Here is a 22635-nt window from a genome sequence, read left to right on the forward strand (position 1 = left end):
CTCTCCCACCACTCGAATAAGCCCTGCCGGATCAGGGGTCACAGACTCCTGTGTTGTGAGGACACCCCATCCCAGGCAATGGGGTCTACCACCAGCACCTATGGACGCCTGCTCCCTGGGAAGAAGCCAGTGAAAAATTCAGGTCTTTGTTACAACTCCGACAGATGCCCACCTCCCCCGCCTCCCTCTGCGGGAGGCTCTTGTCATTCCTGCCTTGTTCTTTTTTTTTTTTCAAAAAGGAAAGAATACAAAACAAAAACGGTGCCTCCAGCATCCTGCCTGTCAGACCCACTCCTACCTGCACATTTATTAGGAAGCTGAGAAGAGCGGCCGGTGTGGGGAGGGGGCGTATTTCAGTTCACAGACACTGCTCTCAACTCCAATCATGAAATGCAGAACCAAAAATCAAACAGCTTCATTACAATACTAAAGCAGCTGGCCCTACATGTTTGAGCACAAATTGCTCTAATTTGGCCCATCTCTTGAACTAACCCTATGCCAAGACCACCAGAGGGAGACAGAACAACAAAAGAATAAAGAGAGGTTTAAAGGAGATCCCATCTCCCCAGAGAGTGATTTCTCCTTTTTAATTTTCTTGTTATGACATATATTATACAAACATAAGTGTATGTAGAATGTATCTGCCAAGTTTGGACAAAGAAGAATAGGGGGCAGCAGCCTCCTTCCTGCTGGGGGAAGCCTCCATATGAAAACATCTGTTGGAAAATCTAAGCTCTGCCAACCTCTCTAAACAGGGAAGTGGCGGGGGGGGGGGGGGGTCCCATAGAGTCAGGCCTTGGAGGCCCCTGTCCCTGACAACTTTAGGGGAAATGATCATGAGGTGGGTGGTGGAAAGAGCTTCAAACCAGTAGCCTGGCCCAGGTGATCACATGAACTCCAAGGCCTGTGCCTTTTTCTGTCTTGGATCCAGGGGGCAGCTGGGTAGAGCCAGAGCACAGCCAAGGATGGGAGTGTGGGTGTACATCTGAAAGGTCACCGAGTAGAGCCCCCACCCCCTGACACACCGCACCTCTGTGTGTCACAAAGGTATAGATCCACTCGGTGCTCAACAACTCATGAAGCAGATCTCAAGGTCCCAATTTTACAAATAAGGACAGTATGCACAGGGTCAAATGGCTTTGCACAAGACCACTGCCATTGATTCAGGTACTATGCATTTTTGAGCGTGAGGATAGAAAACATGGAGCTCACAGGCTGACATCACTCCCACAGTCAGCAAATAAATGCATCAGGATGACCCATGATGAACGCCATGGAGGAAGGACACTGTGCCAGGGAAGAAGCAACAGGGAAGCCTGCCCTCTAGAGGAATTTGGGGCAGCTGCTCTTTGCACTCAGGTCTGAAGGATGCAAAGCAATCAAAAAAGCCAGAGACAGAAAGGAGAAGAGAGCTTTCCAGGCTCAGGCAAGAGCAGTGCAAAGCCCCTGGGGTGGCCAAGTACAGCATTTTACAAGAACTACAAAATGTTCAAGCTGCCCAGGTACATGGGGTGGGCCAGCAGTCAAAACAAGTTGAGGCTGCAGAGAGAGTGCCAGCCAGGCCTGAAGGTTCTGGAGCTACACCAAGGACTGTCACTAAAGAGTATTGGTCAGTGGCCTGACCACCGTTTTTAGAAAGCAACTCTGGCTGCATAGAGGCAAACCACAGAAGGGAAGAAGGGAGAGCAGCTGGGAGGCTACTACAGCTGTCCTAACGAGTGATGGTGACGGTGATGGTGATGGTGGTGGTGATGATGGTGATGGTGATGATGATGGTGATGTGATGGTGATGATGGTGTGGTGATGATGGTGTGGTGATGATGGTGATGGTGATGATGATGATGGTGGTAATGATGGTGATGGTGATGATGATGGTGGTGATGGTGGTGATGCTGGTGATGATGATGGTGGTGGTGATGATGGTGGTGATGATGATGGTGATGGTGATGATGATGATGGTGATGATGATGATGATGGTGGTGATGATGATGATAGTGGTGATGATGGTGTGGATGAGGGTAATGATGGTGCCAGAGAGACAGTGATAGACTGGAGGTTCAATTCACAGTCTGGAATATGAGGTGAGGATGAGGAGTTCTGGAAAGCAGGTTGTGTGACTAGATGGACAAAGCTCATCTCACTGAGGAGGGGAACCTGGGAGGGGGCTGGGCTTGGGGATTCTGGGCACGTCTAGATGCAGGAACCTGAGCTTCTTCCAAAGAAGCTCAGGAGACAGCTGGACTCAGGAGTCCTACTGAACTCCTGGTGGCAGGTGAAGCTGCAGACACAGAAGAATCCTTGGGAGAAGGGGTGGGGTGGGTGGGGAAAGGGCCCAGGACCCAGCTCTATCAAGCTCTGTCACTCTGTGCCCAGAGGGGCGTCCCCAGCTGTGCCCAAGCTGGCAGGAGGAGAAAGGATCCCTCATGCTTCTGGTGCATAGTGACCAGGAAGCCAGCGGTGACCTTAGAGAGCTGCTTTGGAGAACACCAGGGCAGGGCAGGAGCCAGCCAGGGGGTTGTGGAGTGTAGGAGAGGTGTGCAGAATGAGACAACCATTCCCAAAGTCTGGTGTAGAAGAAGAGGAAGGTGGATTGGTGGCTACAGACACATGCAGGTTGGGACAGATGTACTCAGAAGCCAGCAGAGGGGAGAGTGGAAGATACAGGAGAGAAAACACGTCAGATTCAGTGAGTTTCAACAGCACATACAGGATGTTCAACAGTCTCAGCTGGGGTGAGGGGCCACGGCCCTCTGAGGAGAGGCTAGGAGCAGACAGAGTGCCAAAGCCACACGCCAGGCAAGCCACGGAGATAAGCACAAGAGCTGACCCAGGGAAGGTGTCAAGAATAGGAGAGGAGGCAGGAGGGGATGAACCTCAGAGCTGTGAAATTGAACCTGAGGTTAGACCTTCTCCCCGCAGACCTGGGGCATGGTCTCCAGGCTCTGGAAGGGTTCTTCCTGCCCTGAATACCACCCCCAGCCCTGCCACCACACCAGCGTGTCCCAGAGCCAGACACCCCTGCACTGCCATGGGCTGAGCTGTGCCTCTATGAAGCCTCTGTTAAAGGTGACCCTGTAAGAAGGCTGATATAAACAAGAAAATGCTGAGAAACCAGAGCCCTGGAACATTCAATGGGGAGACGACATGCCTGGGGCTGCAGGACAGGTTGGGTCATCACTGAAGGAAAGGATTTGAAAGTTCCACAGTGTGGAACATTGGACACCCAATAAGCAAGATGAAGTCACTGGCTGCCAGGAGGAAGAGAAAGAGTCAAGGAAGGCCAAAGCCAAGCTCAAAATAGTACACAGATCTGCCCAAGGCAGGTCCTAAGCATAAGCTTGTACCTGGGGAGAATTATAGCGCAGAAAAAGGAAAATGAATACAAAAACTGGCAAAAATGGGGAAAGGCATAGACAAAGCAGCTCTCTGCAGCAGTATTTATAAGAGCAAAGCCCTGGAAACCATCCTAACATTCCCACAGAGGGGATATCCATCCACACAGTACAGGTCTACAGAACAGCACAGAATACCTCTACTTACTGGTCTGCACTGTGTGGAACTTTGGCAAAATCTCCAGGGTTTAGTGTTAAGCATAAAGAGCAAGATGGAGAAAAGGGTATCTCTAACTCATTACCTTTTACCTAAGAAAGGGGAAGATTTACCTAAGATAAATCTTGGAATGTTAAAACTGGTTACCTCTACTGGAAGGAAAAGATTTGGGGTGTGCGATAAAAGGGTAAGAAACTAGACATCTGTGCACACACCCTGTTTTGCATACTTGACTTTAGAACCATGTAATTATTTTATATAATTATAAAACCAAATTCAGTGAAAAAAAGCAAACTCCTAAGAATTAAAAGAAAAATCCATCTAAATATGTATGCAGTACGCATTTATGACATAATAATGGAAAGAAGAACTATTCTGAATGATTTTAAAACACAGTAAATTGATGGCACATCCCTCTTGGGCTATCCTCTAAAGACCAAAGTCAATGCAAATGATCTTGAATTGTATCTATAATCACATGTCCTTGGCAATGTTGGTCTTGTTATTCTGAGACTATTGTATGATTGAAGAAATAAAACAGATGCAGAATTATGTTGATGTCCTTGAGAACAGGGATTTGGGGCATAGGAAAAAGAAGGTGCAAATGTAAAAACATTACAGTCCTGATAATATGAATCATGATGCATTTTATCTGAAAATCAGTAAGAATCATGATGCACTTTATTTTAAAAACATATAGTATATTAGTTATCTATATACATGTAACAAATGATCCCAAAACTTAGCCTGAAAACAACAAATATTTATTATCTTAGTTTCTGAGGGTGGGGAATCGAGGGGCAGCTGAGCACTTCTGACTCAGGGGCTCCCCCAAGACTACAGCTGTTTAGAACAGAGAAGGCTCCACTTCCAAGTTCACTGATGAGGCTGTTGGCCAGAGAGAGACATCAGCAGGATCTAGATTTCCCAACCAGTGTTTCAAAGGGAGGCTTCTGCCATTTCATATACTAATATAAATGTAATATGTGGCAAATAAAAATGCCAATGGGAATTTTTGTAACTATATAAGCTAATCCTAAAGTTTCTATGGAAAAATAAATATGCAAGAGGATCTAGGGAAGTTCTGAACAGGGATGACAGTGACAGAAGACAGACATCAGCCTTCCAGGTAATAAAATGCATGGTAGGTAAATCCCCAGTCAAATAAAGCAGCCTGGTTCTGGGACCTCAGTGGAGATCCAGAAACAGACCTAGATGTATATGACAATATTATATGATAAAGGCAGCATTTCATTTCAGTGAGGAATGAAATTCATGGAATAGTTTTGGCACAAATAGCTGTTTGGAAGAAAATGCTTAAAATGTAACTCCTTCTGGATCCATATACCAAAATAAATTCTGGACAAATCAAATATGTAATTCATTAAAATCATAAAAGTTCTATAAGAAAAAAAATAATGGTAAGCAGCTAATCCCAAAGGTCATACTAATCCCAAAAACCTAGTAACTTCAAAGGAAAAAGATGCATACAGTTGACTAATAAAATGTTCAACAAAGTAAAAATATGGAGGTTCCTCAAAAAGTTAAAAATAGAACTACCCTGTGATCCAGCAATTGCTCTACTAGGTATTTACCCCCAAAATACAAAAGTACGAATTAAAAGGGGGTACCTGCTGGCACCCAAATGTTTATGGCAGTATTATCTACCATGGCCAAATTATGGAAAGAGCCCAAGTGCCTACTGACTTGATGAACAGATTGAGAAGATGTGGTGTGTGTGTGTGTGTGTGTGTGTGTGTGTGTGTGTAAGGAATATTACTTAGCCATAAAAAGAATGAAATCTTGCCATTTGCAGTGATATAGATGGATAAGATAGAGGGTATTATGCTAAGTGAAATAAGACAAAGAAAGACAAATACCATATGATTTCACTCATATGTGGAATTTAAAGGAAAAAAAGGAGCAAAGGGAAAAAAAGAGAGAATTAAACCAAGAAAAGACTCTTAACTATAGGGAACAAACTGATGGTTACCAGAGGGGAGGTGGGGAGGATGGGTTAAAAGGTGATGGGGATCAGGAGTACATTTGTGATGAACACTAAGTGTTGTATGCAAGCTCTGAATCACTATATTGTACACCCGAAGCTAACACTGTGTGTTAACTAATTGGAATGTAAATAAAAACTCTACTTTTTAAAAATATTTTTTAATGTTTATTTTTGAAGGAGACAGAGAGAGTGTGAGCAGGGGAGGGGCAGAGAGAGAGAGGGAGACACAGAATCCGAAGCAGGCTCCAGGCTCTGAGCTGTCAGCACAGAGACTAATGCAGGACTTGAACCCACCAACCGTGAGATCATGGCCTGAGCCAAAGTTGGATGCTTAACCAACTGAGCCACCCAAGCGCCCCAAATAAAAACTTTAAAAAATGCAAAAAAGCAAAAGATGACAGTAGCTTAAGGAAAACTTTTACAATATAAATCAAAGGGCAAATATCCTTTATATGTAAAGAACAGTACAAATCAATAATAAACACCAAAACTCCAACAGAGGAGTGGGCAAAGGGACAAACAACCATCACGCAGGAAAATCAACACAAACAGCTTGTAAACACATGAAACGGCATTTGGCTTCACTTCCAATGGAAGACGTGCACATAACATCAAGAATATATCACTTTTCATCTGTTGGCCTGGCTAAGACCAAACGGTTGGATGGCATGCAGTGTTGGTAAACCAGCATTCTCACACACAACCCTGTCTTCCTCTTGGGCCATTTCTACCCAAATTGGCATGTGGCAGGCTGTAACCCTGCTCTATCTAGGAATGGCTTCTGTAAGAGAACTCATACATGGACACAGAGACATATCCATGAAGCTGCTCACTGCTGCACTGACTAAACACAACCAAACAATCCACGGGGGACTCATTAATACCCATCATATGTCCATGAACCTGAATCCTGGGCAGTCACTTAACAATTAGGTGGTTCTAGAGCTGTTATCTCCAAGATGTAGCAAGAAATGAAAAAGCAAAGTACAGACCCATTTGTCCCAGTGTAATATCTATTTTTAAGAAAAGGGTCTATAGTTTTATATATGTCCAAGAAATTTCTGGAAGGATTCACAAGAGACTTAACAGTAACTTCTATTCCAGAAAGGGATTGGGGGTCTGGGATGGGCAGACGGAAAAGGGAAAAGTACAGGGATGTGCAGATAGAGAAGGGAAATAAGGATTTCCAGGGTAGAATGCATTTTTAATTCTTAGGGATTTTGGCTTGATCTAAGCACTACTCAGAAATATCTTAACAAACCTCCAGTGAATAGAAGTTCCTATTTTAAAATCTGTCTAATCCCTATTCACGACTCCATTTGGAAAACTGGAGACAAGATCAAATAATGTTTGTAAAAAAGGAAAGTTATTTTTTTTAACTTTATTTATTTTGAGAGAGAGAGAGAGAGGTAAAGAGAAAGGGAGAAAGAGAATCCTAAGCAGGCTCCTCAATGTCCATCTCATGGACTGTGAGATCGTGACCTGAGCTGACATCCAGAGTCAGACACTCAACTGACCAAGCCACCCAGATGCCCCCCAAAAAGGAAAGTTATTTTGGCTTTCACAACTTCCCTTTGGAATGCTCTGGGCCCCTACAGCCCAGGTTTACCTTACTCCCATCCTCCCACCAACAGCATCCCAGACACATGCCCACCAGTCCCCCAGGCCTGCCCACTCTGTGATTCAGGAGCCTGGCCCCTCTGACAGGCTGGAGAAGAAAAGATGTGAGCTGCCTTCATTTTAGGAGTCTTAATCTGAACAGGTTCACCACAAGTGCTCATTTTAAAAGGTCAGATCATAAGTTCCCACTACATGAAAACAACCAAGGGGCATTATCATGGTGAGGACCCCTAAAAGGTGTGAGGGGTAAGCTCAGCAAGGCCAGGAGCCCTCATGTTCTATGAGTGGCCAGCACAAGGGGGAAGTTGACACGGTAGAGACAGGTTGTAAGGGACCCCAGGGCCCTGGCACCTGAGGACAAGCAACGTTCTAGCATAAGCCTAGAGCTGTTGGTGGGGTGGGGTGGGGTGTGTCTTAGGACATCTTGCATAAGCTTTGGCTGTTGGATTAGGAGAACAGTGTGAGGAACAGAATACAATCTATCAGCCTCTGTTGTTTTGTCCTGAAGCTGCCACTGTCAGACTCCATTGCTTTGGGGCCAGCACCAACTTTTTGGTTTTATGGAAAAGCCTTTTATGTATACTCATTTAGAGGTGGGCAACCACCTAGTCCACTTGGACTTATGCCACTGCCAGCCTCCATGTCCCTCAGAAGGGGATATCCTGGGGTCCCGCCATTCCTCACCACTCCAGGATTCCTCCCACAGGGAAAGCAGTGGGTCCTCCGTCCAATGGGCCCTTGCACAAGATTCACCCTGCAGCATCAACCTTTCTGGTCTGAGACGAGCCAAGAGGATCAACAGATCCTGGGGTATTTTCCTGCAGATGGTGGTCATGGGGGCCTCTTCACTCAGGTACCTCTGATGAGACAGGGCTGTGACTCTGAGCCTGAGAGGGGCCAATGGCTCTGACCTCTGGAAGGTTCTCCTGTGGACTCCCTGGAGTCTGAACCACGTGTCTTCTCCATTCTTTTTCTATTCTTTTTCCTCACCTGCTGCATGCTAAGGGTTGCTCAAGCAGTACAGTTTGGGGATAATGAGCTCAGACTCCCACCTGGGTTCCAATCCCGCTCTGCCACATACTACCTGGTGATCTTGAGTGAATGACTTACCCCCTCTGAGCCTCAGTTTACTCATCAGTGACAGCACCTACCTCTTAGTGTTATCAGGAGGACTGCTGAGTCATTTAAGAGCTGTGTCTGGCTCAAAGTAAGCCCCCAATAAGAATTCCCTGGCCTCAAGAGCACCTGGGTAGCTCAGCTGGTTAAGCATCCAACTCTTGATAGCAGCTCAGGTCATAACTCATGGTCCGTGATATCAAGTCCCACGTTGACTCTGCTTTGACAGTATGGAGCCTGCTTGAGATTCCCTCTCTCCCTCTCTCTCTCTGCCCCTTTCCCACTTGTTCTCTGTCTCAAAATAAATAAACATTAAAAAAAAGAATTCCCCGGCCTCTATTGATGGTAGTGGTATATGAAGGCATGTCAAGAAGGCAGAAAACCAGCCTGGTGAGGAATTTATGCTGCTAAGTACCCAGATATGGGTCTAATATCAGCAACCAAATGACCTCAAATGAGTTACTTGAACCTCATTTTTCCTATCCTATAGAATGAGGGGAAGCATCTGCCCTTCCTGTGGTGGCTGACCTGAAGCAGGTGCACAGCACACATCCCTGGCACTGGTGCACACTAAGCCCCCAGTCGATGTTAAGATGGTGTCTGTTGTCATTGTATAGTAACTGTTATTATTTTTCATTACTATTAACAATTACTAGGTGTGAAATAAGGTAGGACTGAAGGCCATCCCTCATAAAAACTCCAAGGAGCTTTTCTTCCAGTGTGATTTCTCAGACCCAGAGGAGGTGGGAGGTCTGTTTTCCTGTCATAGTTATACTGGGTCCTCTCAGCTAATCAGACTTTCAACCAGAAGACTGAACAAGCCCTGGAGGTTCCCCCACACTTGAAATGCTTGTTGGCTGGATTGGGTGTAGCACTGGGGTAGGCACTGGGGGCTTGTTACCCCAATACTCATTTCTAGACCTTCTCCCCTGCCCTCCCGGAAAGCCAAATACTTGATCCTCCAGTCAACACTGAAGTTGACCAGGGCACTGGTCATATGGTACAGCTCTGGCCAATGAGAGACAAGAAGGAGTCTGTTGAGTAGGTCTTCAAGGTCTTTTAAGGTTCAACTAAACATACAGATTCACAAGGTCTCCTAAGTACAAGTAGACATGAGGCTTCTTCCTCAAAAAGAATAAGGCAGGAGCCACAGTTTGCCAGTGGCATTCTTCTGTGAGTGTACACACAGCTGTATAGGAGCTAGGCAGGAGCCCAAGGGTGTGAAACACCCATCAAGGAAGATGTGTGCAGCCATCCCAGTTGAATTCAGACCCTCATATTCTCACGGGCCAATATCTCTGACAACCATTGCATGGGCATAGCTAACAGGAAATTCTAAATTAAGGCTATCTACACTGGTTTGAGCTGGTCACAAGCAGCTTTAGCCAAACTGAATTGGTTTGGGGCATCCAACATTGTTTTGATTTTATATATAAGCTGGTACAGAGAAGTGAGTTTTCTGGAATGCTAGAAGTGAGAGGTACTTCTCAGAGCACCTGGGCATTGATACTGCTTCCTGATCCTTCTCCATCTGCCTCCTCTGTACCTAGGGGGCTGACTCAAGAGCCAGGGGAATCTAACATCCGAATCATTCCCCTAAGCAGTTTGAGGGAGCTCTGCCCAGATGACACCATGATACTTTGAAAAGTGAGCTTCTTGGACCCACAAGAGCCCACCTCACTGAAACACTGTGACTGGTACACCCCGTTGCGGCATTCTGACCACCGAGGAAAGTGTACAACTTTCCCTATTTATGAGATGTCGAGTCCTCTGAATCAGGAACCCAATCAACCCTACAGTGGGGGCATGGAATGGGTGTTGTCTCTTCATGCCAGTCATCGGGTCCTGAAAAAACCACAACTAGCCAGCTGGACCAGAATTATCATAACCTATTGTGCCCTGAAGAAAACCAGTTTGATCCAGTTTTAACTTGCTAAACCTTACCTAGAACCACATGTAAACAGCTGGGCAAAACCCATTTGAGCCTACCTCAATTGGTCGAAATGGAACCAAGTCTATTTGAATGGTATAACATTGATTCCAACAGTTCAAAACTGTTTTTAGTATCAGTTTGAGCCACACTGAGCCAATACAATGTTGAACCAGTTGAAATTGGGTTGAGCCAATAAATTCATTTTCAACCAGTTTGAATTGTGTTAGCCTGGTTCAAATTAGTCCCTTGAAAGGGAACTGGAGGGGGGCCTCAGTTTCCCAGGTGTCACTTCTTTACTAAAAAAGAAAACCAGGGTAGGAAAGGTTTTAAAGTTACTTATCTCTGAAGACTGATTTACCTTGCACTTTTAAATTTTCATAAAAATTAATTACCAGCTTATTGAAAGAATTAATAAAATTCACACTGTTTATTGTAACACTAGCAAGAGCAGGAAACACCCTCCTGGCTGAAGAAAGATCCTATTTAAAAGGCTCCTTAAAGGGGTGCCTGGCTGTCTCAGTCGGTTGAATGTCTGACTTTGGCTCAGGTCATGATCTCGCGGTCTGTGAGTTTGAGCCCCGCGTCGGCCTCTGTGCTGACAGCTCAGAGCCTGGAGCCTGCTTCCGATTCTGTCTCTCTCTCTCTCTGTGCTCCTCCCCCACTCACACTATCTCTCTCTCCTTCAAAAAATAAACATTAAAAAAATTTAAAAAAAATAAAAGACTCCTTATAGTGGTGTTGGAGGACCTTTGAAAGGGAGGGCCCAAGGTTCCCTGAAGCCCTTCAGACAATGCAAAGTTGGTTATGCCAAAAGGCAAGCAGGCATTCTCCCCACACCAACAAGTGGTACAGAACAGATTGGTTCTGGTTTTTTGATCGAATGCCGAAATGCAGTATTAACCCCCTCAAAAAAAAGACAGGAGAGCGGAGGGAAATGAAGAGTCTAAAAAAGGAGTAACAGCCTGAATTTGGATGCAATTATATCCACTGTAATCAAAAGTGTTAGATCATAATTAGCTGCTTATACAGACACATTTCAATCTATTAATTCAATCATCAGTGTCATGTGTGAGGCCATTACTGAGGGTGTAATTAAATGGGATGGTCTACCGTTCCCTAATCAACTGAATCCCCCTCCCTCTATAACAATATGGGCTTACAAAGTGCTCAAACAACAAAATGCCTAAGCACCTTTTCTTATTATAATATTGTTTTCATCTTGAAGGTGTGCTTTTTAAACAAGCTTTGCAGGAGAAAACAAAAGTAAAAATACCATTTGCTTGTAGAAAAAAATGCAACTGTTTCCAAATATTAAATTCAAAGTCACTTACCAGCCACAAAACTTGGAAATGATGCCACCTTCTTTGTCTGTTAGGAAATATGAAAAAAAAAAAAAAAGAAAAGAAAAACAAAAAAGAAAACAAACACATGACAGTTTTAAATAGATGGCCCATAAGATCTAGGCTGAGTACCATATGTGAAAAGTTAAACCCCACTGAGTAACTGATGTTCCTCAAAAGTCAGCTCCATAAAGCAAACCAATGTCATTTAGGCACCATGGTGTTTAGGCAGGACATATGGAATCAATTCCCATGAGAAAACATGGGGTACAAAGGCCATCATCTAAAACTTAGGGACCCCCAGATTAGCCTGCCACTGCTAAAAGAGAGCCTAGAGACCATACAACCAATGGTTCTCCAACTGGTAGGCATGAGAATTACCAGAGCTTGTCTTTAAAAGTAAGATAAAGGAGATTGGACACCACTCTATGGGGTGGCCAGAGTTATTTCACCAAAGCTGGAAAATCCCATCCAAACTATGTTCTACAGAAAAGGGAAATAAATTATTTATTAAGGCCTCATTTTAATAACCTCCATCAAGGCAGTGTTTGTTTACACAGAATTGTTTTTCAAAATCATGTTGTTGGTTTAGAACAGTGGCTCTCAACTGGGATGATTTTTGTCTCCAAGGGGACATTTGGCAATGTCTGTAGACATTTTTGGTTGTCACAGCTTGGGGAGGGGGGTGTGAGCTACTGGCATATAGTGGGTAGAAGCCAGAGATACTTCTAACCATCCTACAGTGAAAAGGACAGCCCTTCACAACAAAGAATGTTCTGGTCCAAATGTCAATGGTGCCACAGTTGAGTAACGCTGGCTTAGAACATAACTGTCTGATAGTGGAGTATAATGAGTTTCTGTCAAACCAGGGAGCACAAATGATCCCCCACCCCCCACCCCCCCCGCCAACAAATATACCATTAGCAACACATGAACACACAGTGGTATGAGCCTGAACAGGAAAGAACCTTTCCTTCCTCCTCCTACAGAGACACCCAACTTTGTTTGACTTGAACCCCCCACCTTCCCAGGCACTGGGTGGGATGAGAACATCATGGAGAGGCCGAGAAGACCATGATGGGGTATGCAGGTCCAACATCAGAATCCTAAGCCACAACTCTTATCCTTAGAGAAAATCACCTCTGGGATGTTGTTATTGTCCACGGGTCCATTGAGATCAGAACGCTGCTGCTTCCTTGGCTGCTCCAAGCCATTGCAAACCTGGAAACCGGGAAGGGAAAGATGAGATGGTGCTTTTACACATTAGAGAAATACACCAAGATACAGTATGATACAATTTTGGGAAATGCGTAGGTAGGCATGTGTGTGTACATGTATGTGTGTGTGTGCACATATGGACATAATTTAAACTCTTCTGCAATTAGCTTGTATTCTTTTATATTTATAAAATGTTTTTGAATCATATTTTCTCTTTTTTTACCATCTGTCACCTTTATTACAATATTATTGACTATATTCCTATGCTGTACTTTTCATCTCTGTGACTTATTTTATAACTGGATGTTTGTACCCTTTAATCCTCTTAATTTATTTTGCCCATTTCCCCCTCATTACTCTCAAAACCACCAGTTTGTTCCCTGTATTTATAAGCCTATTTCTGTTTTTTGTTTGCTCATTTGTTCTTTTAGATTCCACATATAAGTGAAACCATATGGTATTTGTCTGTCTGGCTTATTTCACTTAGAATAATACTCTCTAGGTCCACCCATGTTGTTGTAAATGGCAAGATCTCATTCATTTTATGGTTGAGCAATATTTCATTGCATACATATACCACACCTTCTTTATCCATTTATCTCTTGATGGATACTTGGGTTACTTCCATATCTTGGCTATTGTAAATAATGCTGTAATAAACATGGGATGTACATATCTTTTCAAATTAGTGTTTTTGTTTTCTTTGGGTAAAGACCCAGCAATGGAATTACTGAATTGTATGGTAGTTCTATTTTTAATTTTTTGAGGAACCTCCATATTGTTTTCCACAGTGGTTGCACCAATTTACATTCCCACCAAGAGTGCACAAGAATTCCTTTTTTTCCACATCCTCACCAATGCTTATTTCTTGTTTTTTTGATTCTAGCCATTCTGGCACGTATAAGGTGATATCTCATTGTGCTTTTGATATGCATTTCCTTGATGATAAGTGATGTTGAACATCTTTTCATGTGTCTGTTGGCCATCTGTATGTCCTCTTTGGAAAAATGTATGTTCATGTCTTCTGCCCATTTTTTAATCTGTTTTTTTGGTGTTGAGTTGCATAAGTTTTTAATATATTTTGGATATTAACTTCTTATTGGATATATCATTTGCAAATATCTTCTCCCATTACGTAGGTTGTCTCTTTGCTTTGTTGGTGTCTTCCTTCGCTGTGCAAAAGCTTTTTAGTTTGGTATAATCCCAATCATTTATTTTTGCTTTTGTTGCCCTTGCCTCAGGAGACATAGCTAGAAAAAATGTTGCTATGACCAACGTCAAAGAGAAATTACTGCCTGTGTTCTCTTCTAGGATTTTTTTGGTTTCAGATCTCACATTCAGGTCTTTTAATTCATTTTGAGTTTATTTTTGTGTGTGGTATAAGAAAGTGGTCTAGTTTTCCCAGCACCATTACTGAAGAGATTTTCTCTCAATCATATATTCTTGGCTTCCATGTCGTAGATTATTTGACCATGTAAGCATGGATTTATTTCTGGACTCTATTGTGTTTCATTGATCACTATGTCTATTTTTGTGCCAGTACCATACTGTTTTGATTACTACTGCTTTGTAGTGTATCTTGAAACCTGGGATTGTGATACCTTCAGATTTGTTCTTCTTCCTCAAGATTGCTTTGGCTATTTGGGGTCTTTGTGTTTACTTACAAATTTTATGATTATCTGTTCTAGTTCTATGAAAAATGTTATTGGTATTTTGATAGGGATTGCGCTGAATCTGTAGACTGCCTTGTGTAGGATGGGCATTTTAAAAATATGAATTATCATTCTATGAGCATGATATATCTTTCCACTTGTTTGTGTCATCTTCATGTTTTGAATCCAATTTTCTAATTTTATTATCATTTTTTAATTGTGGTAAAACATATATAAAATTTGCCACTTTTAACTGTGTAGTTCAGAGTCATGAAGTACATTAACATTGTGCAACTATCACCACCATCCATCTCCAGAATTCTTTTCATCTTGCACAACTGAAATTATGTATGCATTAAACATTAATTCCCTATTACTGTCTCACTCCAGTCACTGGTCATCTCTATCAATTTAACTACTCTAGGTACCTCATATAAGTGGAATCTTACAGGATTTGTCTTTTTGTGACTGGCTAATTTCACTCAGCATAATGTCCTCAAGGTTCATCTATGTTGTAACATGTGTCATAATTTCCTGCCTTTTTGAGGCTGAATAATATTTCACTGTTTGTATATATTACATTTTATTTATCCATTCATCTGTCAGTGGACACTTGGGTTGCTTCCTCCTTTGGGCTACTGTGAATAACACTGCTCTGAACATGGGTACAAATATCTCTTAAAGTTCCTGCTTTCAATTCTTTGGGTATATACCCTTCCATGGAATTGCAGGATTACACTATAATTTTATTTTTAATTTTTGATGAACCACCATACTTTTTTCCATAGCAACTGTACCATTTTGCATTCCCAACAACAGTGTCCAAGAGTTGACACCATATTTCTAAAAAATATAAATTATTAGTTTAATGCAAATTCTAAACTCTAGGATCTAAATTCTTTAGTTAATGCAAATTGGTCAATCTACTACTAGAAAAAACAAAATGCCCCAAGGACAAGTCACAGGTATTCTCTTAAAGAGGACATCAAACCAAAATTTCTTTTACTTCAATTAACAAAATTTAAAGTTTAGGTATCTCTATTTAGTGCCTTGTACCATCCAGAAGATAAAGGCCAGATCCACAGCACTAAAATCACTGTCCAAATCCCAAAGGAGGTGTCAGTAAGCCATCATGTGAAGTTTCAGAACTTTCTAGAAATAAAGTATCAAGCAGTAACAATATAAGTATGAGGATGATGATAACAATGACATTAATAAGTTATAAGGAAATAAGTTTATATTTATATTATAAATATACACTACACTTGTGTTTATTTATAAATTTATTTTCACTTTATTTATAAAGTTATTTATAACTGACATTATTCCCTCTCCTTTTTTACAGCTGAGACGACCGAGGCTCCAGGTGTTGGCACTAATGGCTAGTTCCCACAGGTCCAGGTGGCACAGTAAGAGGCTGTTGCCAGTCTTCTCTATCTAGATTGTCACTGCTGTGTTCTTTGATGTCATTCAATCTCTCTGGGAGGCTTAGAGAAAGCTCAAGAGACATGGGCCCACCATCCTGGCACTGATGGCACCAAGCAGACCAAAGATTCCTAGCTGAGCATCCCCTCTGTGACTAAAAACACCACCGCGTTTCAGAGGCATTGGGAGGTGAGGAGGACAGGGATGGTTCAGATGGGAGGTGGAAAAAGTGGGACTGGGCTTTAAGCATGGGGAAGATTGCACACAAAGGGGAAAAGGAAGGTGTTGCCATATCCTGAGAGAAATCAGAACTCAAGCTACAGGAAGAAATGAGGCTTTCCTGGAATAGAGGGGATGCAGAGGTGCAACTGGGGCCAGGAGGGTCAGATGTCTGGTAGGTCCCTGCATCCTTGGCTGGAAGCCCAAAACACTGTCTCTATCCCAAGCCCTGTGAACAATCAGACCATGCACATGGGTGCTGGCCTCCCTCTGCTGCCCTAGTATGTCCCCAAGTTGGGGGGCTCTGGGGCTCAGGCCTGCCTGGGACCACTGGCATGCTCCTCTGCCCTCCTTCTGGGACCTGAACCCATCCTTCCCTAGATGAGAGGGCTGTGATGAGTGGACCCTATGCTGACCAAGCCAAGCTGACAGTGTCCCTTCTTGTAGCGCTGACCCTGGCTTGGGGACCACTGCCACCAGGGTCCTACTGGAGTCAGGCTTGTTTCCCAAACTCCTAGTTTAGGTCTTCCCTCTGCCCTACTGGCTCTACACCACCCACTGTGGCCAAGGTATGCCAGGCAAAATCTCCCAAAGGGGATAATGGGAACTCTCACTAGAAATACTATTCCCATCCACTTTAAAGTAAAACTCAAATTTGCGACATCCTCCCAGAAAACCTTCTGTCGTCTTTCATGCGTGGCTATTTCAAGGTCCACTTAGAGCATATCTGTGTTTTCCCTCTTGTTTGTAAGGTCTCTAACCTGGTGACTTTCCCTAGGCTGAGTTCACCGACTTCATTTCCTGAAGGTCCGCACTACCTTACTAGGAGCTGAATGGACACTAGTCATCTCCAAAAACCCTAAAGAAACAAACCAACCACTGACAAATGACAATGGGTCAACCACACCTATTGTAGACTGAATGTCTGTGCCCCCTCCAATTTCATATATTGAAACCTAACCCCCAAGGAGATGGGGCCTTTGGGATATAATTAGGATTAGACGAACTCATAAGGATGCCACCCTCATGAGTAGGATCACTGTCCTTATAAAAGAGACTCCAGAGAGCTCCCTCGCCTCTTCCACCATGTGCAGACACAGTGGGAAGGCGCTGGCTATGAACCAGGAAGTGGCCCCTCACCAGACACCAGATCTGCTGCCGCCTTGATCTTGGACTTCCTGCTTCCACAACTGCGAGAAATAAATGTCTGTTGTTTATAAGCCACCCAGTCTATGGTGTTTTTGTGATAGCAGCCCAAACGGACTAAGATAACACCGCATCTACAAATGTTACAGCTTGGGGTGGAATCTAAGTTTTCTGCCACAGATGTAGGGCGACAGTCTCTCATCCCAGTGCCAAATCCATTGTGAAGAAAAGACTGCTGCTTGTCTTGTCTTATACTGGGTGCCTTTGGCAAATGGAAGAGGTGCCCCTCTGGGGGATGCAGCCCCCACAGGGTTACAGCTTGGCCAGGTGGGCATAAGCTGGCTGCCTACACCTGTCCATGGGACACCTGGCACGGAGCCACGGCATGTGGTGACAACAGGCAATACAGGGTCTCAGATCCACTCACAGAGGCAACTTCTCCCCAAAGCTTCTATAGGCTCGACCCTATCCTCCATGTCAACATTCTCTCCACTCATCACCATGACAACCACAGTTCATAATAAACAGCTGGGGTTGTTTTCAGAGAGGTGGGCTTGGGAGAGGCCATCTGGTGCTCTAATTTCCATCTTGAGGGCAAGGTGGGGGCGCGCTTGGCAGCATGGGGAGCAGCATCTGAAATTAACATCATAGAGGCCCAGGTGGATTTGGGGCTCCCAGCATCTCAGATGAAGATGCTACTTAAATCCTTTTGTGCACTCCCCAAGGTACAGCAGCCAGCCACACCTCAAAAAAAGATGCCAGCCAGGGTTACCTCAGTTCTTTCCAGCCAACAGGGACATGAGGGCCATGTCCCTCGCCAAGTAATTGCCGCGGAGTGTTCCCGCTGCCATGGGCTGGAAGCCACATCAACCATCCACTGAGAGAAGATAGTGAGTGAGACAAGTTAAATGAAATCTGGCATAGGCGGTGGGACACCCTCCCCAGAGTCCTGAGAACAGAACACGGACCTGTGGCACAGACTGGTCCTAACATGTCAGGACCAGAGACTGCTGCTCAGGGCAGAGATGATTTGTCTGCAATAAAAGTATACTAATTTGAATAAATTGCTCTAATAAGTATCTTGGCTCCAGTTGGTGAAACTAAAGCTAGGATTTTTTAAAAGTGTCAATTCTGATTTTGTCTGCTTGATTAAATGGAAAATAAGCAATATAACCCACATTACTTGAGATGAAACAATAGCAAACAAGTGCACACACACTCACGTCATCTGTAATAAAAATCAAATACAAGCATTCTCCTGAGTGACAAGCATGTTAGTGACACATGGAGGGACACAACATCAGCTCAAAGCCAGGCAAGCCACAACCTTCCCACTGACCTGTCCTATCTCCCCTTCCACAGGACTTCTTGTCAGAGAAATTCCAGGCTTGCAAATAACTCAGGGGTTACCTGGGTGGCTCAGTCAATTAAGCTTCTGACTTCAACTCAGGTCATGATCTCACAGTTCGTGAGTTCAAGCCCTGCATCGGGCTCTATGCTGACAGCTCAGAACCTGGAGCCTGCTTCAGATTCTGTGGCTCCCTCTCTCTCTGCCCCTCCCCTCCCCCCTCAAAAATAAATTAGGTGACAGCCTTCTCTGGTGACAGCACTTCATGCTCCCTGTTTCCAAAGGCATCAGTCACCCCTACTGGTCCGATGTTCCTCTGTCCCCACTCAACAGGGGTCAGCCAGAATTTGCTGCATGTTGGGTGCTCCATGGCCGGGCTGAGAGCATAAGCCACCATGGTCCAACTGAAGATCTGACTTAGCACACTAAACATACTTCACAAGCCCCTTTATCTGTCCCCTGACATTCAGGTGGCTCAGAAAAATGACAATATTGTTCTTCTTCTGCTCCTCTTACAATTCTGATCACTCCCATGGTATTTGTCTGGAGGAGAATGAGAGCTTGGATGAAGTATTTATTCTTATAATGGTCATCCCCATGGGGGTGATCATATCTTTCTAAAGCCAATCTGTGGCTTAAAAGAATCATGACAAGATCCATTAGGGAAACCAGCCAGTAGGTCTATCTTTTAACATCTCCTGGCTGGGCCTGTGAACGGGACGGGGAAGGAGAGTTCCCTCCTTACACTCCCTCCACCCTGCCCCCATCCATATTTCATGGAACATACCAATACTAAAAAATTATTCACCATTTGTCTGAAGTTCAAGCTTAACTGGGTATCCTCTTGTTATTTACTAAATCTGGCAGCCTTACCTAGGGGTAGCCTGATGAGCTGCCATTTCCACTGAGCCCTACGTTGCACACTCATGGCCTGGTCATGTTCTCTGTGTCTGGTCTGCTAAAACATCCCCTACCGCTGACCACAGGACCACCTGGCACGTCTTTGACTTTATCATTCACTCTCTTCACTGAAGCTTCATAAAGGGCAGGTGGTGCCTGGGGTACCTCTGCAAGCCAGAGAATGAGAAGACACACGGGCAAACAAGGGCAGTTCCCGCGTGACCAGGCCTGAGGGGCTCAAGAGGTGAGCCCAAGGGCTGAGCCATTAAGGTTTGGGGGCTATTAAATCTCTGCCATTTGAGAGCAGCCGGGAACCCAGGGCATTTCTGGTGGAAACACAAAATCCTCACCATGGTGAAAAACAGTTTGTGAATCCTTAAAAAGTTAAACACCACCCATGTGATCCAGGAACTGCACCCCAAAAAAGGAGCGAGAACAGCTATCTGCACAAAGCCTTGTACCCAAATGCTCACAGCAGAATTAATGACAACAGTCAAAAGGTAGAAACAACCCACATGTCTATCAACCAGTGAGTGGATAAATAAAGTATGGTATATCCCTTGAACAGAAGATCACTCAGCCATGAAAAGGAACAAAGTCCTGATGCGTGCCATAACACAGGTGAACCCTGAAAATATTATGCTAAGTGAAAGAAGCCAGACACAAAAGGTCGCATACTGTATGATTCCATTCGGATGAAAATGTCCAGAAACAGGCACATCTGTACACAGAGAAAGCAGACTTTGCATTGGCAGGGGCTGGGGGGAGGGGAGGATGGGGAGTGACTGATTAGTAAGTATGGGCTCTCCTTTTAGGATGATGAAAATGTTCTGGGGCTAAATAGTGATGGTTGTACAATGCTGTACTAAATGCCACCAAACTGTACATTTTAAGATAGTCAAAATAGTATATTTTATTTCATGGGTATACCACTACAATTTGAAAACAATGTGGAGGGGTGCCTGGGTGGCTCAGTCGGTTAAGCATCCAACTTCAGCTCAGGTCATGATATCACAGTTCGTGAGTTCAAGCCCCACATCAGGCTATGTGCTGACAGCTCGGACCCTGGAGCCTGCTTCTGATTCTGTGTCTCCCAATCTCTCTGTCCCTCCCCGACTCACACTCTGTCTCTGTCTCTCAAGAATAAATAAACATTGAAAACATTTAAAAATAAATAAATAAAAACAAAAATAAAAATAATGTGGAAAGAATAACCTGAAGGTCACCTGCCAGCTTGTGCAGGACTAACCCTCTCCTTGGGCACAAAAGCCAAGAGAAAGGATGGTGGGCCCAGGGAAGAAGGTGGGCGATCCAGATGGCACAGATGTTCTTCTCTCCCGGTTGCCTGCCTCACGTACCAGGATGTCACCCTTGGATTCGTTTGTGGGAAAGGAGGGAAATCTACCTCTTAAAGCAGAGTGTGCTATGGAACTAGGGAGTCTTCCATTTGGTTGTGATCAATTATCAAAGGAGAAAACCTACAACCACCCCTTTCTAAAACTGTGGCTGGCCACCATCATGGCTGCTTCTCCCATAGGGTCTGTAAGTTTGCTGCAGACATTGGCACATTTTCCCATCCTTCTGCTTTAAAGATGAGAAGCCCTGTGTGAGCAGAGTTTCATGGCAGCAGCCCTCCAAGGCAGAAGAACAGTCTCTTGGATTTATGGCAGGCTCCTGCATTTGCTCAGGAGACCCGAGGCCTCTCCTACGCCCAGCCTAGAGTCCTGCACTCACATTCTGAGAAAGCTAGCTTGACAGCTGAAAAATAAAGAAAACGAAGGTCCATAAATTGAAAGGAAATAAAATGACCAATACTAAGTCAATGTTAGAAACCCATTCCCAGGGCATTTCTTTCTTTTATTTCAAGTTTTTATTTAAATTTTAGTTAGTTAACACGTATGGTAAAATTGGCTTCAGGAGTAGAATTTAGTGATTCAGCACTTACATACCAAACCCAGTGCTCACCACAGAAGTGGACTCATACAGGATTTGTCTTTTTGGCACTGGCTTACTTCACTAACTGTAGTGTCCTCGGGGTGCATGCATATTGTGGCAAGTGTCAGGATTTCCTTCCTTTTACAGGCTTAATAATATTCCACTGCATGCCAACATCTTTTCTTTTGTACTTTATCACTATGACTGTGGCACAGTCCTCCCACAAATACTGAAAAAAGTACCATGCCATGATTTCTGAATATAGGCCAAACTGCCCATAGTTTAGATGACTTGGGATTCTTTGGGTTAATTCATTATGTTTCATTCTTCTTGGCATTTAAAAGAGGGTTGGAGATTAAATATTAATGAAATATTAGGCAAGAAAAACCTTGGACAGCAATTTCACTTCCTAACATCTCCCATAATTAGCAAATTCTATGCAGCAAAAAGAGCCCTGACCTGCCATTGGTCTGGTTTCTGGAGCAGGTTTTGAGGACTGGTGGTGGCTAGATTATCCCTTCTCTCTTGAAGATTAACATTCATATTTCTCAAAGTGACTAATGTGCTATTTTTACATACTTGGGCCCGAATGAATGACTAAATGAATGAATGAACAAAGCAGAGGATAGATCACAGTGAGGAAGAGCTTCTATTTTCATGACTAGAAACAAAGGAAACAGCAGCAGCAGTGGTCAAAAGAACCCAAAAACCTCTGAGATACCTGGCGTGGGTTTGGTATGGTCCAGGCCTAAGCCTGTTTGAAGAAGACACGTGGGCAGGTGAGTCTGCATCACAGAGCATCATGGTCAAAGCCAGCAGACCCAGAGGCAGTGGGAGTGAAAGGAACAGATGTCTCCCAGCTGGCACCAAGAGCTGGTGTGAGGGGAAGCAAGAGACCCAAGACTGGGTGGGAAGTGTTGGGGGTAGTGAGGGGGCTGCATCGGAAATCAGAGTGGGCAAACAGATCTCAGAGGCAGAATCAGAGGCCACCTGCAAATGGTATGGGCCAATGGAGAGGGAGACTGACCAAGGAGGGTGAATGGACAACTTTCCTAAACAGCAACATCCCTCCAACCTTACGCCATGCCCAAGCTGCTCTCCTGGGCAGCAACCCCACATCCAGAGTCTAGTTCAGGCACCTGACCTATAACACCTGACTGCACCCACAGCAGGACACAATGGCCAACCATGGGGGCAGACCCAGCAGCACAATGGCACTGAAGACA

General features: G+C 44.1%; 1 protein-coding gene across 5 annotated transcripts in view; it reads right to left on the reverse strand.

Annotated features, from left to right (window-relative positions):
- APBA2 (amyloid beta precursor protein binding family A member 2) overlaps window positions 1–22635 on the reverse strand; it is a 270537-nt gene that overhangs the window by 33658 nt on the left and 214244 nt on the right. For all 5 annotated transcript variants that reach the window (XM_058736802.1, XM_058736803.1, XM_058736799.1 and 2 more), the window contains 2 exons: window positions 12707–12787; window positions 11558–11594 (listed from right to left, as the gene is read on the reverse strand). In XM_058736802.1, the coding sequence (XP_058592785.1) occupies window positions 11558–11594; window positions 12707–12787 (118 nt within the window). The remainder of the gene's footprint in view (window positions 1–11557; window positions 11595–12706; window positions 12788–22635) is intronic.

Source organism: Neofelis nebulosa, chromosome 7 (genome assembly GCF_028018385.1).
Source record: "Neofelis nebulosa isolate mNeoNeb1 chromosome 7, mNeoNeb1.pri, whole genome shotgun sequence".
Classification (NCBI taxonomy): domain Eukaryota; kingdom Metazoa; phylum Chordata; class Mammalia; order Carnivora; family Felidae; genus Neofelis; species Neofelis nebulosa.